Genomic DNA, 12,286 nt, shown 5'->3' with positions numbered 1-12,286 from the left:
AATTCTCTCTAATTCCCACCAGAATAAATGGAAACGGGATCGAGCTCTGCGGTGCATTAATCCTGCTCTGAAGGAAAAATCGATCCTCTGGGCCTTTCTCCAGGAGGGTTAAAACCAAGGGAAGGCCATCATCTCAAGTGCTACGTTCACTTGATAATTAGCAATTGCACTCATCTGACTATTTACTTGTGCGCATGGAACTTAATGCGATTTAATACATGCTTTAATTGGAAAAGAAAGCAGCGTCCCTGCAGCAGAGGCTCGGCAGAACCACAGCAGCCAAGCCCAGCCCCAGCCCAGTGCAGAGCCGCATGAACCCCAGGAAAAAAACTCACCTGAAACAGCGTTTGCTGTTCCTTCACCATGCTCCTCCGCTGTCTTTCTAATTTCCTGGCATCTATAACTGATAATTTGTATTTTTTTTTTAGTGTTTTACACCTTCGAGCCATTCTAAAACATCTTAGCAGACCCAAAAGCTGCAGCTGCCCTGGTAGAAAAGTGGTCTCAAGGCCTAACGCATACCCTAAAAACTCCTCTTGGCACCTGCCTGTGGATACCTGTGTGCCACCTACTGTGCCCAGTTCGGCTGCATCCTTAGGGACTGGTCCCAGCAAACCCAGCACCTCTACGCTGCCTGAGAGCTGCCAAGGGCTCTTATACTTGCAGTTTAACACTTTATTTATATAAAGTGTATATAGTATATATACACCCAGAGGCATTATCACGAAGAGATACTGAAAGAGCTGGTGCTCAGCTGCCAGTGACAGACGGCGATGCCAAATCCCCTAACCTCGCTGCGAATGCTTACAGTGGGAGGGTTCAAGGAAGAACTGAAGTTCCTTAAACCTGTATTTTTGTCCCTGACGAATGGGAACATTAAGAGATATTCTGCACATCTCATACTAAGGTAATAAACTGCAAAGCGGCCCCGTTAAATGGCCGTTTAAGTCAACGCAAAGCACTCCTTTACCTTCTAGAAAGCAGAGCAGATCTACAAGTCATTCACCGTTTGCTTTTGTCCAAGCTTAATGAAATTTGTTCGAGAAGCAATAAGCCATCCTTCAAAAAGATGCGTTTGCATAGAGAAAAAAAATAGAATTACTTTAAAAGCTGTTGGTGCGTCCTCTTCACTGTGCTGTCGCTGAAGCACCCTCCTTCGGAAGCAGCCAAATGTTTCATCCCGACATTTTCTAAAAATCGCGTTTGGTTTGCTCCTGCACTGTAATGTTCACGCTTAATGCTGAATTTTCTCAGAGCCAGAGACGGCCTCCAGTGGGACTCGCTCTGCAGGCTGGCACAGCCTGCTGGACGTTACATGCACAGGGAGGTATTCGCAGAAAAGCTCTTCTCAGTCAATTTTTCTCACTCTGAAGACCTGACGCTTGCACTCAAGGCCACACAACAATTTTACCGAGATAATAATTACAAAAACAGAGAGAGGATTATTTGTAGAGACAAATCTTTCCTACCTGCAATGAGAGGGCGGATGTATTTGAAAACCACTCAATACAAAAACATTTCTTTTTATTATTATTATTATTTCCTTTTTAATGTATGTGTACTCTAATTGGCAGGGCACAGCAAGGAGTGAGGTGTGATAGGAAAATTTCATCGGGACCCCACGAGACCACCTCTGTCCTGGCCTTCCTCTCCCATTTTGTGAGCAAGTGCATGTAAGCAAAAAACACGGCCCACCGCTGCTCTCAGGCATTTGTCTCGCTTTTAGCCATGGCGAGAGGCAGGCAGTGCAAAAAAAAAAACCCTCACAGGCTGCGGGATGCAGCCGCTGGATCATTTTGGGGGCAGTTTTCGGCCCTTTGGTGTTCCCTGGCCTTCCTGCTGGGGAAGGGGGACATTGGGGTCGTGCAGCCCCTCCGTGCCGTGCCAATCCTACAGCTTCACCCAGGGGTGCCCATGCACCTGCGTGCCCGTGGTCACACGCGTGTGCAAGCACAGGGGGGGGTGCACAGGGGGGTGCCGCGCTCCTGGAGGTGCCGGTGTGTGCACAGAGGGTGCAGGCACGCGGGGGGGGCTCCAAGCCCTGAACCCCGGGGAGGGAAGCCGGCAATTCTCCGGCGGGCGCAGCCCGTGTCGGTACAATGCCAGGGAAGGGATTATACCGGGATTAACATTTTAAACTCCCTCTCCAGACCTTCCGACTCAAAGATCCTCACGCCAGCAATCGCCCTGCTGCCGCCGGGTTGTGGCATTCCGGGATTCAAACCCCGCTGCCAGGTGAAGTGGGGGGAGCTGCCCTGGCCCCCGCAGCCCCCAAAAACCCCAGCTTTGAGGTTTTTCTCCTCGTCTTTAGCCATTCTCTCTGTTTCCCCCGCTGCGGCCGGGAGAAGACCCCACGAGCGCTTTTCTTGTCGCCTGCCTCCTCCTAATTCCTGGTAATTTATCCTGTATTAAAACTCCCTTAAGGAAGAAAGGCCCGGGACCCAACACCTGCTATGCAAATGGCAGCAAATCCCCCGGCCCCCCCGGCGGGCGGTGGGGACCCGCAGGCTGCCGGTGGTCCCGGAGCATCCTCCCCAGCCCCAGCCCCAAAAGCAGGGGGGGTGAGAGCCCCCCCAAGAGCCCAGGCTTGTTGATTCCACCCAACAGCTACAGGACTTGGTTTTTTTCCCCATTATCTTTTCTTTAATAAAAACAAAAATAAATTTAAAAATAAAAAATAAAAAATAAAAAATAAAAAATAAAAAATAAAAAATAAAAAATAATAAAAAATAAAAAATAAAAAATAAAAAATAAAAAATAAAAATTAAAAATTAAAAATTAAAAATTAAAAAATAAAAAATAAAAAATAAAAAATAAAAAAATAAAAATAAAAAAAGGAAAAGCCAAATTTTCTCCTCAACAGAATTATTGATAGGAAAGGTATAAAAGAAAATCTGAGCATCCCAGCGTGTATTAATCTTCCTGCTTTGCACATCGCCGGGGGGATTTCATGAGCACCACGGTCAGTGAATTTTGTCCCTTTCTTTTAGGATAAGTGTTCGAGCTTCAATTAACAAAATACAGATCCACAAAAGAGGGGGACTTGTGGGCGGGGGGAGGTGGACGGGGGGGAAAAAAAAGAGAAGAAAAACCTCTGGCACAATGAGGTGGGGGGAAGAAAAGGGCTCGTTTCTCGGGGGTGACATCCTAATCTCATTTTTCCCAGCTAATGTGGTAGCCGGGAGGCTGGGGAGGGCCAGGAGGGAGCGTGGCCCGGCAACGCGCCCGCACCACCAGGGTCCGTCCCTTTTCCTCCGGGACCACCGGGACCCTGGATCGGGGCTGTTGGAGCTCAGGACCACGCCGGGTGCAGCCTGGGGGTGCCCCTGCCAAAAATGGGGGGGGGGGGGCACCGTGGTCCCGGGCTGAGCCCTCCAGCCCCACGCTTTCTTCCCGTCTCCCGTTAGGATGATCATATATTTCCCAGCGCCGGGCGCTTGACTGACATTTGGGCTATTATTCGGGGAGATAGATTGTTTGGCCCGAAGATGCATTGTTTGGGCTCCTCATAAAAGAAACGAGTTAAATGCCGCAGCTACCACACACAAAAATGATTCCTTCTGGCCATAAAACCAGTGGGACAAGGAAGTGGTTGTAGGAGTCAAACATAATTGATGCCCCGAAAGATGTTATAAATAATCTGCGCGGAGTCCTCTCTCATGTGCCTCAAAACCACAGAAAGTAGGGCTTCTTTTTTTTTTTTTTTTTTCTTTATCTCCCCTTGAATTCAGGAGCATAATACACCGTGAGCACCAATAATTGATGTATGTTATAATTCTTCATTACCCTATCAGTAGTCTGGGAAAATTGGAAGAAAAGAAAATGCCAGAAAGTTATGGTAAAACTTAAGATGCGACAGAAGTAGCTTTCTTTGCTCATGCTGTGAGTGTTTGAATAAGAAGAATGTCCCTGCACTGTAACAAGCTAAAAGAATGAGGAAGACAAAGGATTTCACGAAAAAGGTTTAGATAGAAGACAAGGCAAGTGAAACTGAAAGGAAGGGAAAAAAACCATTTACAATGGAACAATGCGTGTACTAATCGCTTTGATATATTATACAAACCCAAAGACCCAAAACATTGTGTAATTATTTATAAATGACTTCTCCACTCCTGTGTATAATACCGAAGAAAGAATAAAACTGCAGGCTACTCTCTAAACTATTTCTAAATAGACCTAGCTCAAAAGGAAGCAGAAGTGTTTGAAAAAAAAATAATTAATGGTTGATTTTATGGTTGTCTCATTAAAACATTTTAATTACAACAAACAAAATACATTTGTGCTTGCAGGGAACAATCGCTTACCTACTACCCCCCCTTCCAAAAAAAAAAAAAAAAAAGAAGAAGGAGGAGAAGAAGCTGGATCACACGTTTGAAACCTGCAGACAGAGCATCCCCGCTATTTCTGCAGAGCCCTCGGAAGGGGCCGAGCCCCTCGTGTAGGATTTTGGTATGGAGTCAGCTGTGCTGTGCCAGGACCCCCAGCACCCAGTGCCCTTCCTGCAGCGCCCCCAGCACACGGCCTGAAGCCTCACGCTGGCGGGGCAGGTATGGGAAGAGGCCAAATAAAGCCTCGGGAAGAGCCCTGGAGCTGCTTCCAAGGCCGCTCCCCACCTATAGGAGAAAAATCCACTGCTGCGGCAGGGGTTAACGCCGCCTCCTGAGACCTTTCCAGCACGGGCTGGCAGGGCTGTGCATCAGCCAGCAGCAAGTGCGTGAACCCCTGAACCCTCCGGTAGCCGCAAGCTGTAAGCTGACTCCGGCTCGGTCCCAGGGGCACAGCTCCGTCCGTCCGTCTGTCCGTCTGTCCGTCCGTCCATCCGTCCGTCCCTGCAAGCAGCCGCCGTGCTCTGTGCTGCCCACGCAGCCCCGCCGAGCCGCCAGCCCCTCGCTGCTCTGTCCTAATGGGGCTGCGGCAGCGACCTGGGCATCCTGACCTTCCCTTTGCTCCTGCAAGGCTCCCTCTCGAGCTCCCTGCTCCCAGGGCGACGACTCAGCCACCAGCCACGGCGCGTCTCCAAATTCGGATCGAGCGTCTTCTGCAGGCAGCTCTGCCGCCTCGCTCTGGTGATGCTTTCAAACTGTGAGCACAAAAGTAGCATTTTTCCTGATCCACACACTGCTTTGACATCCTCACCACATTATTTTTAAGCCCTCACGTAACAAAACGTAGTTCGGTGAGTTGTTGCATCTGTGCCTGTCCTAAACCTATGAAAAAGCAAAGCACCCCTAACTTCTCCAAGGCACCTTCCCATTGCGGGCGCAGTTGTGCTGTGAGCTGTGCGTTTCCCCGCTTGCAGAGAAGAGTGGCACTGCCCCTGCTCTAATCCCCACAGCTCTGGTCAGTTTGGAAATGCAAGGCCGATTTCTAACCCGGAGATCCATGCAGCTTCGCAGGGTGTGATCAGCACCTACCAGGGCATGGGCTCCTCTCCTTGAGCCGATGCTGGAAGCGGCGCACTCAGAGCAGAGCTGGGCACAGGAGCCGTGCGGCACCTCTCCGGCAGCCTTTCTTCCTCCCTGCCCAGCTCACAGCCTTCGGGAGTCCAGCCACAAGTGACACATCAACCAAGGGCAAGTGAAGGAGCGAGCTTCATGCTTGAGGCCAGGCCCCCAAGCGATGACCATGCCACACGGAGCTGCCCCGTGACAGTTTTCTCTGGTCTCAAGGGATCACTTTGGCACCTTGCACGCCGGACCACCGGTGCATGGCACAGGTGGGGTGATCCAGCTGTGCCCCTACGGGTTCCCCAGTCAGAAAGGCCATTTCACGCTTTTCTCCCCTTTTTTTTAAGAGTAACGTCTCTCAAAGCAAATAGATGACATATTTACGGTAGGCTTCCTTAGAGCTCAAAATACGAACCTAATAACCTCAACGAGTCCATCAGAAACCAGTTCCCCTTACATCCAGGTGGAGAACCTAATATCAAAGGACAAAGGCCAGAATATGGCCACGAGCAAGGTGCCGGGAACACAGGCTGTGTTCCATTTGGGGATTTTTTCTTTCCCAGTCCCAGAAAAGTTGGTGAAAGTTTGGCAGCTGACTTCCCTAGGAGCAGGCCCATAAGGTGTAGGAGCTATTATCTGCGTCGGCTGAATAATTTATCTGCAAAATTAGTAGACTGCCTGCGATAGAACTGGTTGAATTATTCATCGGGAATAAATTATCCAAGATATTTAGCACTTCTTTCTGTTTGCGAAGGCTTCCTGAAACAATTCTGGTTCTGTGAATGCATTCGTTATTCATAAGTATTCAGTGAATAGATTATGCAAACAAATTTCAGCCTATGGGTTGTTTGTGAAACACTCACTTGAGCGCTGGCTATTCATGGCTGTGACTGATCACAGAGACACATGGTGCTCTCTCCCCTCCTTGATTGGAGCACAAACTTTTAAAACAAGAGAATAACAAATGACAAACTGCAAATGATGGATAAGGACTAATGAATAATGCGCTTTCACTGCAAACTTTCAGACAAGTGATCGGTTGTGCCAAAGTCTGTGAAACTCTAGGGAATCATAAACATTTTAATGAATAAACTATTGACTGCTCAAAGACACCTAAACAAAAGGCAATAAAAGTGTTGCAGCCAACACCGGAGTTTATATCACTGTATACAAAGTGCACGCTAACAAAAGTTTAACATTTTTGGCCATATGCTTCCATAACCTTTAAATTTCTGCCCCTTCTGACTTTCTCGTGGTTTGTGCTGGAAACTCCGCCGCAGATCTCTGCCTGCTGGCCGAGGACTCTGATCGTGCCGTCACTTAAGGACATGAGAGTCGCCCAGTGGAGTGGAACTACTTAGTGCAGAAAGTCATTTAGGTATGCGCGGGCCCTAAAAACATCAGCTGGATTGCAGGTCCGGTGATGGAGAGAGCTCAGTCCCTGCGCAGCACAGCCAGGCCCTGGTTTTGCCCGGTTAGTTTGTGCATCTGAGGTCCCCAGAAAATGGTAAAAAGCACCAAGCAAGCTGCTCCTGCAAGCTCGGCCCTTGGAAAAGTATTTCTGTTTTGAGGCTCGTTAATATTCATCACCCAGGGCTTTTCGGACTGCTCACTTCTGGGAGTGATCTTTTTAGCACAAAGAAGATTGTTTGTGGCGGTCTGCTGGTGTCACGGATCCTCTCGAAGTGGGGAGGGTGGAAAGCAGGAGAAATAACCCCAGTCAGCAAACTGCTCGCTCAGGTTCGAGCCAAAGAACAGTCGCTATGAAATTAAAATGCTGAGATAAAGACACGAACTTCTGCTGTCAGTTCTCCCTGTTTATCAAAGGCATAGGAGAAAATCCCACAGAAGCGGGAATGAGTCTACATTTAATGTCATGGAAAATTACGTAAATAAATCAGAGTTCAGGCACAGAAGCTCTAAAAATGACTATTGATGGATGGTGAAACTGAAAACCATCCAGGGAGCCAAGTACCTGAGTGCTGACAATGGGGCTTCCTTACAGCACGGGGACGCAGGGTGCAAGAAGCCAGATGTCAGACCCAGGAAACTTATCAGATACTTCCAGAGCTGACCTTCCCGAAGTTATGCCTGAAATAGCGATAGCGGGGCACTTGGTGGGGACGGCAGCAGTTAGGTCAGCTTTAGGATAAAAACGGCACGGTCCTTTTTGTTTGTTTGTATCCACAGAGAAAGAGTTGTCTGTATACGTCCAGAAACACTGAAATTTGTAAGGTGAAATTAATGCGGAGTTTGTAATTCTCTGAGCACCTGCAATAAGCTCTAAGAGCCGGAGAACACCCAGATATTCGGTGCTGAAAAAACCGCGTCGAGCTAAACCTTTACCATTTCAGAACGTTTTCGCTTCGACGGGCAGGAAAACTGCAAGGTGGAAAGAGAAAAAAAAAAAAAAAGAAAAAAAAAAAAAAAGAAACTCTCAGCACGAGATTAAAACCAAACCCCCCCCCCAACCCCGCTCAGCCTCCCCGGACCAGAACCGGGCGCTGGGAGCGGGACCCCCAGCCCGGGGCCACCACCTCGGGGTTGGGGGGGGGGGGGGACACACACACAAAAGCAGGGGCTCGGGGGGGAGGAGGGGATGAGGCGGCGGGGGGGCGGGGGGGTCGCGGCAGATGCGCGGCCGCCCGCGGTAATTGCGGGCACGCTCCGGAGGGCGCGGCGCACGGGGCCGACCTGCCGCCTCGGCGCGGCCCCGCGGGGCGGCCACGGGGCCATTGTCCGCCCGCCGCTATAAGTACGGGGCTGCGGCGCCGTCGTGTGCCAAAGCCGCCGCTCACACGAGCGGATCGCTGCCCGCAGCACTTCAAAGACAAGAGCGGTCGCGTGGCCCACATCATCCCCCCCACCCCCAACCCCCCACCACCCCCCCCCCCCGGCCCCGCCTTTCTCCGCCGCTCGCTTGCTTTTTTTTTTTTTCCCCTCTTTTTTTTTTTTTTTTTCCTCTGGCCGAGGAGCCGAAGGCCGCCCTCGCTTTCCCCTGCAGCGGGGAGCTTCGCTTTTTATTTATTTATTTATTTATTTTCCCCCGCGCGTGTGTGCGCGTGGGTTTTTTTTATTATTATTATTATTTATTTTTACTTTTTTTTTTTATTTTATTTTACGCCGTTATCGCTTAGCAGCGGCCCCGGGACGTGCCTTGCCATGTGAGTACCGGGGGAGCAGCACCTGCGGTGCCGTCGGGGCCAAGCCCCCCCCCCCCCCTCCATCCCTCCCTCGGGTTACTCGATTTCCTGTGATTATTTTTTTTTTCCCTCCCCCCGCCCTCCCTTTACCCCTTTACCCCTTCCCCGGCTTCTTCGCACCTTCCCCCCTCCCTTCTCCCCCCTTCCCGTAGTGACCGGAGCCCGGCTTCTCTCCCGCAGGATGCCCTCGGAGGCTGCGAGCAGCGGCGCGGAGCCCCCCGGAGCCCCCAGGGAACGGCGGCGGCGGCGGGGCCGAGGCCGGGCTCGCACCGAGGCTTTGCTGCACACCCTGAAGCGGAGCCGCCGGGTGAAAGCCAACGACCGGGAGCGGAACCGCATGCACCACCTCAACGCCGCCCTGGACGAGCTCCGCAGCGTCCTGCCCACCTTCCCCGACGACACCAAGCTGACGAAAATCGAGACCCTGCGCTTCGCCTACAACTACATCTGGGCCCTCTCCGAGACCCTGCGGCTGGCCGAGCAGTGCCTCCCTCCCCCCCCCGCCTGCCGCGGCCCCCCGGCTCCCCCCAGCCCCGGCAGCGACGCCGGTTCGTGGCTTTCCGGCTCTTCCCCGGCCCCCCCCTCGCTCTGCGCCTCCGCCTCGGGCCCCAGCAGCCCGGCCACCTCCGAGGACTGCGCCTTCGCCTCCCCCGACGGCCTGCGGGGCTTCCGCGGGCTGCCCCCCCCCGCCGCGCCCCCCGGGGCTCCCTGCCGCTAGCGCTCCCCCGGGGGGTAAAAAGGGGGGGGGGGGGGGGGGGGGGGGACGGGACCCTCCCGCTGCACTTTCCAGCCCCCACCCCGAAAAAAATAAGACACCCCCCCCCCCCGCCTTCCCCAAGCCCCTCTCCCCAAGTCCCCGGGTTCCCCTTCTGCCCCCCCCCCCCCCCCCCCCCCATCCTTCTCCTCCTTCGAAAAGCCGGGGAGAAAAGCGACAGATTTGCTGCCGCAGACGAGGTGAAAAGTCAATTTTACAATTTGTAGCTCTCCGGCGAAGAAAAACGAGCATGAAAATTTGGTTTGAACGCCCTGACAATGCCATGAAAAGGCTTAGGGGGCCGATGCTGCCCGGGGCGCAGCACGGGGCTCAGCGCGCATCCAGCCCCCCCCCACCCCCAACCACCCCCCCCCCAGCGCCCGGGGCGGCTCAGCCCCTCCCGGGGGGGCCCCAGCACCGGGCCCGATGGGACCCCCGCACCCAGCGGCTCATGCATTATAGATGCTGACCCCCGGCGCGGCGGCCTTGCTTTGGAGCGGGAGCAGACACGGGGTATTCAGCGAGCGGGCCAGCGAGCGGTTTAATTTATTCAAGATGTTCATTCATATGAAAATTGTATTTTTGTACATAAAGAGCTTTATTCTATTATTATGCCTCTTATCGAAGTGGGTTTTGTTTTTGTTTTTCTAAGAAATTGTGCTTTACCCTGTAAATAAAAATTTTTTAACGTTTTTACTGAATTTCGGCGGTGCCTGTGGAGTTTGGTTTCTTAAACTCGGGATTTTCACTCCTCGCAGGGAGCCTGGGCTGGAAGGGAAGGGTTCGCCCCGAGGTGACACCAGCGTTTCTCACGCCACCCTGCTCACGGACACGTGCAAATCCCCCCAGCCAGCCCAGGGTACCTGCAACCATCAGCTGCCGCCCGCATCTCACGGGGAAGGGATTAGAGACCCGCTCGGTATACATGGGCAGAGAGCGGGAGAAGCGCGGTGCCTCTGGCACTGCTGGCTTTTAGGGCCGGCCTTCCCACGGCTCGTACAGGGAGCTGGGAGCTGTCGGGGGATTTGGGGCGAGGAGCGGGTGCTGCACCCCTGGACGGGGTAAGGTTGGCTGGTGTGAGCTGCCCCTTCTCCTCGAAAGCCAGGGGTGCTGGTCACTGCCACACAGGGAGCACAGAAAGGGCTGAGGCTGGAGGCACAGTGCGTGGGCCTGGCACCGGTCCTGGCACAGCGATGGCTCAGCAACAGTTTCCCCTTCCCCCTGTTTTACAGGGGGATTTAAGGCAGCTCAACCATCTCTCCCCATTTGTCTCCAAAACTCGGATCAATCTGAGCTGTAAATGGGGTGTTTGTGGGGCAGGGAGGTGGGTGCTTGGGTATAGGGCACTGTACAGGTTGGAGTATGCTAAAAAGTCAAGCCCGACACATCCTGGATGGGACAACCCATGCTTAGTGGAATTAATTGATTTCACTTTCCTATGCCTCAGTTTCCCATCTGTGCAGCTGGGATACCACCATCCCCGCACGTTGTTGGTGAGCTTAATGATTTCACTTAGCGGAGCTCTCAGAGCACTCAGATGCTCAAAACCCAAGAAGGAATTCAGCCTTTGGGACAGGATCATACACTGAGCTGGGGAAGAGGCAGAAGGTAAACACTGAAAGCATTGGGCAAAACCCTAAGAAGCCACTCAGCACACATCAAGGCAAAACCTGTGCCTTGAAGTCACCTCTCCTGTGTAACAAAGAAGGTGGAGATATTATCTAAACTATAACACAGGATCATGCAATTGCCACAGAAATAAATAAATAAGTGAATAAATAAAATAAAGAAAGAAAGGAGCTGAGATAAATTTACACAGGCACTCAGTGTCAGCATCTCCTCCTTTTTAAGTGCCTGTGCCTGCAATCTTTCAGTCTTTGTATTTCTTTAACACAGCTTTCACGTGCTTGTCTCTGCATACACATACATCCAGCTCTGTTTCAGTAAGGGTAAATGCTAAAAAGGAAATGTCATTGTTTTGAAATTTTAATAGCACTTTAATACTTATATTAATTAAAGACACCAGCAACAAGTATAGTCCAGTTCCTTAATGATGTCCCGTTCAATAAAAGAGATTTGTGAAATCTAATTCTGGCAGTAACAGGTCTTGATCTGTGACGCAGTGAAGCTTTGCTTGCACCTGCCCTTGAAAGCCAGGAGGTTTTGTATGGCGTAGCCTCCAGGGGCTGAAATTTAGTACAGTCCGTGGAGACGGAAGGTCATCTAAAGTCACTGGGTCCCGAGACACTGGACTTCAATCTCAAAGAAAAAAATAAAAAACTCCACAAAACTTCAAAATATCCTCTAGTCCATTGTGTTTCCTTAGCTGCCAGCAGAGATCCGTGGGCATTATGCAGCACGTCCAGACCGTACATCTACGAGGACTCGGTTTCTGGTGTCAATGTTCCTAACGGGCACCGAAAGCTGCGTGCTGCGGGAGGGCACAACCGCGTTCATACATTACCATGAGCCAGAGAACAGCTTTTGCCCCGAGCGATGATAGGTTCAGACATAGTTGAACAAATCTGCCGCCGGGACAGATGGAATGCCCACGTTCAGGGGCTGCAGCACCCAACTGCCCAACTGCCCGGTTCGCAGCAATGTGCTTGCTTTTATTTTGCTGAAAAGAACGGCTCGGCGAACCGACAGGGAGCTGCAACGGGCTCCCCCGGCTGCAAACAGGTGGCTGGCAGTTGCGCTAAATTCACCTCCGCACACAAACAGAAAGGGAAAAATAGGTAAATTAAATGCTAGAATTGACAAAATCCTTGGCAAGTTCTTTGATAACACCACAAAGTTACTGGGTAAAACATTTCCCTGAACCGCCACCCATCTCAGTGTCAGTGCAACCAGCGGAAAGACCCTTGCTGGCTTCAGAAATC

At 51.7% G+C, this 12,286-nt stretch overlaps 1 protein-coding gene across 1 annotated transcript; it reads left to right on the top strand.

Moving 5' to 3' along the window:
• The first annotated feature begins 8,418 nt into the window (after positions 1-8,418).
• NEUROG1 (neurogenin 1) lies at positions 8,419-9,373 on the top strand. The gene is made up of 2 exons (XM_083799014.1): positions 8,419-8,611; positions 8,831-9,373. Coding segments are annotated over exons 1-2 (540 nt in total). The 5' UTR covers positions 8,419-8,609; the 3' UTR covers positions 9,369-9,373.
• Positions 9,374-12,286: the final 2,913 nt, after the last annotated feature.

The sequence above is a fragment of the Anser anser genome (assembly GCF_964211835.1).
Source record: "Anser anser genome assembly, chromosome: 14".
Classification (NCBI taxonomy): domain Eukaryota; kingdom Metazoa; phylum Chordata; class Aves; order Anseriformes; family Anatidae; genus Anser; species Anser anser.
The sequence above is the reverse complement of the archived record's forward strand: the minus strand, read 5'-3'. Positions and strand labels throughout refer to the sequence as shown.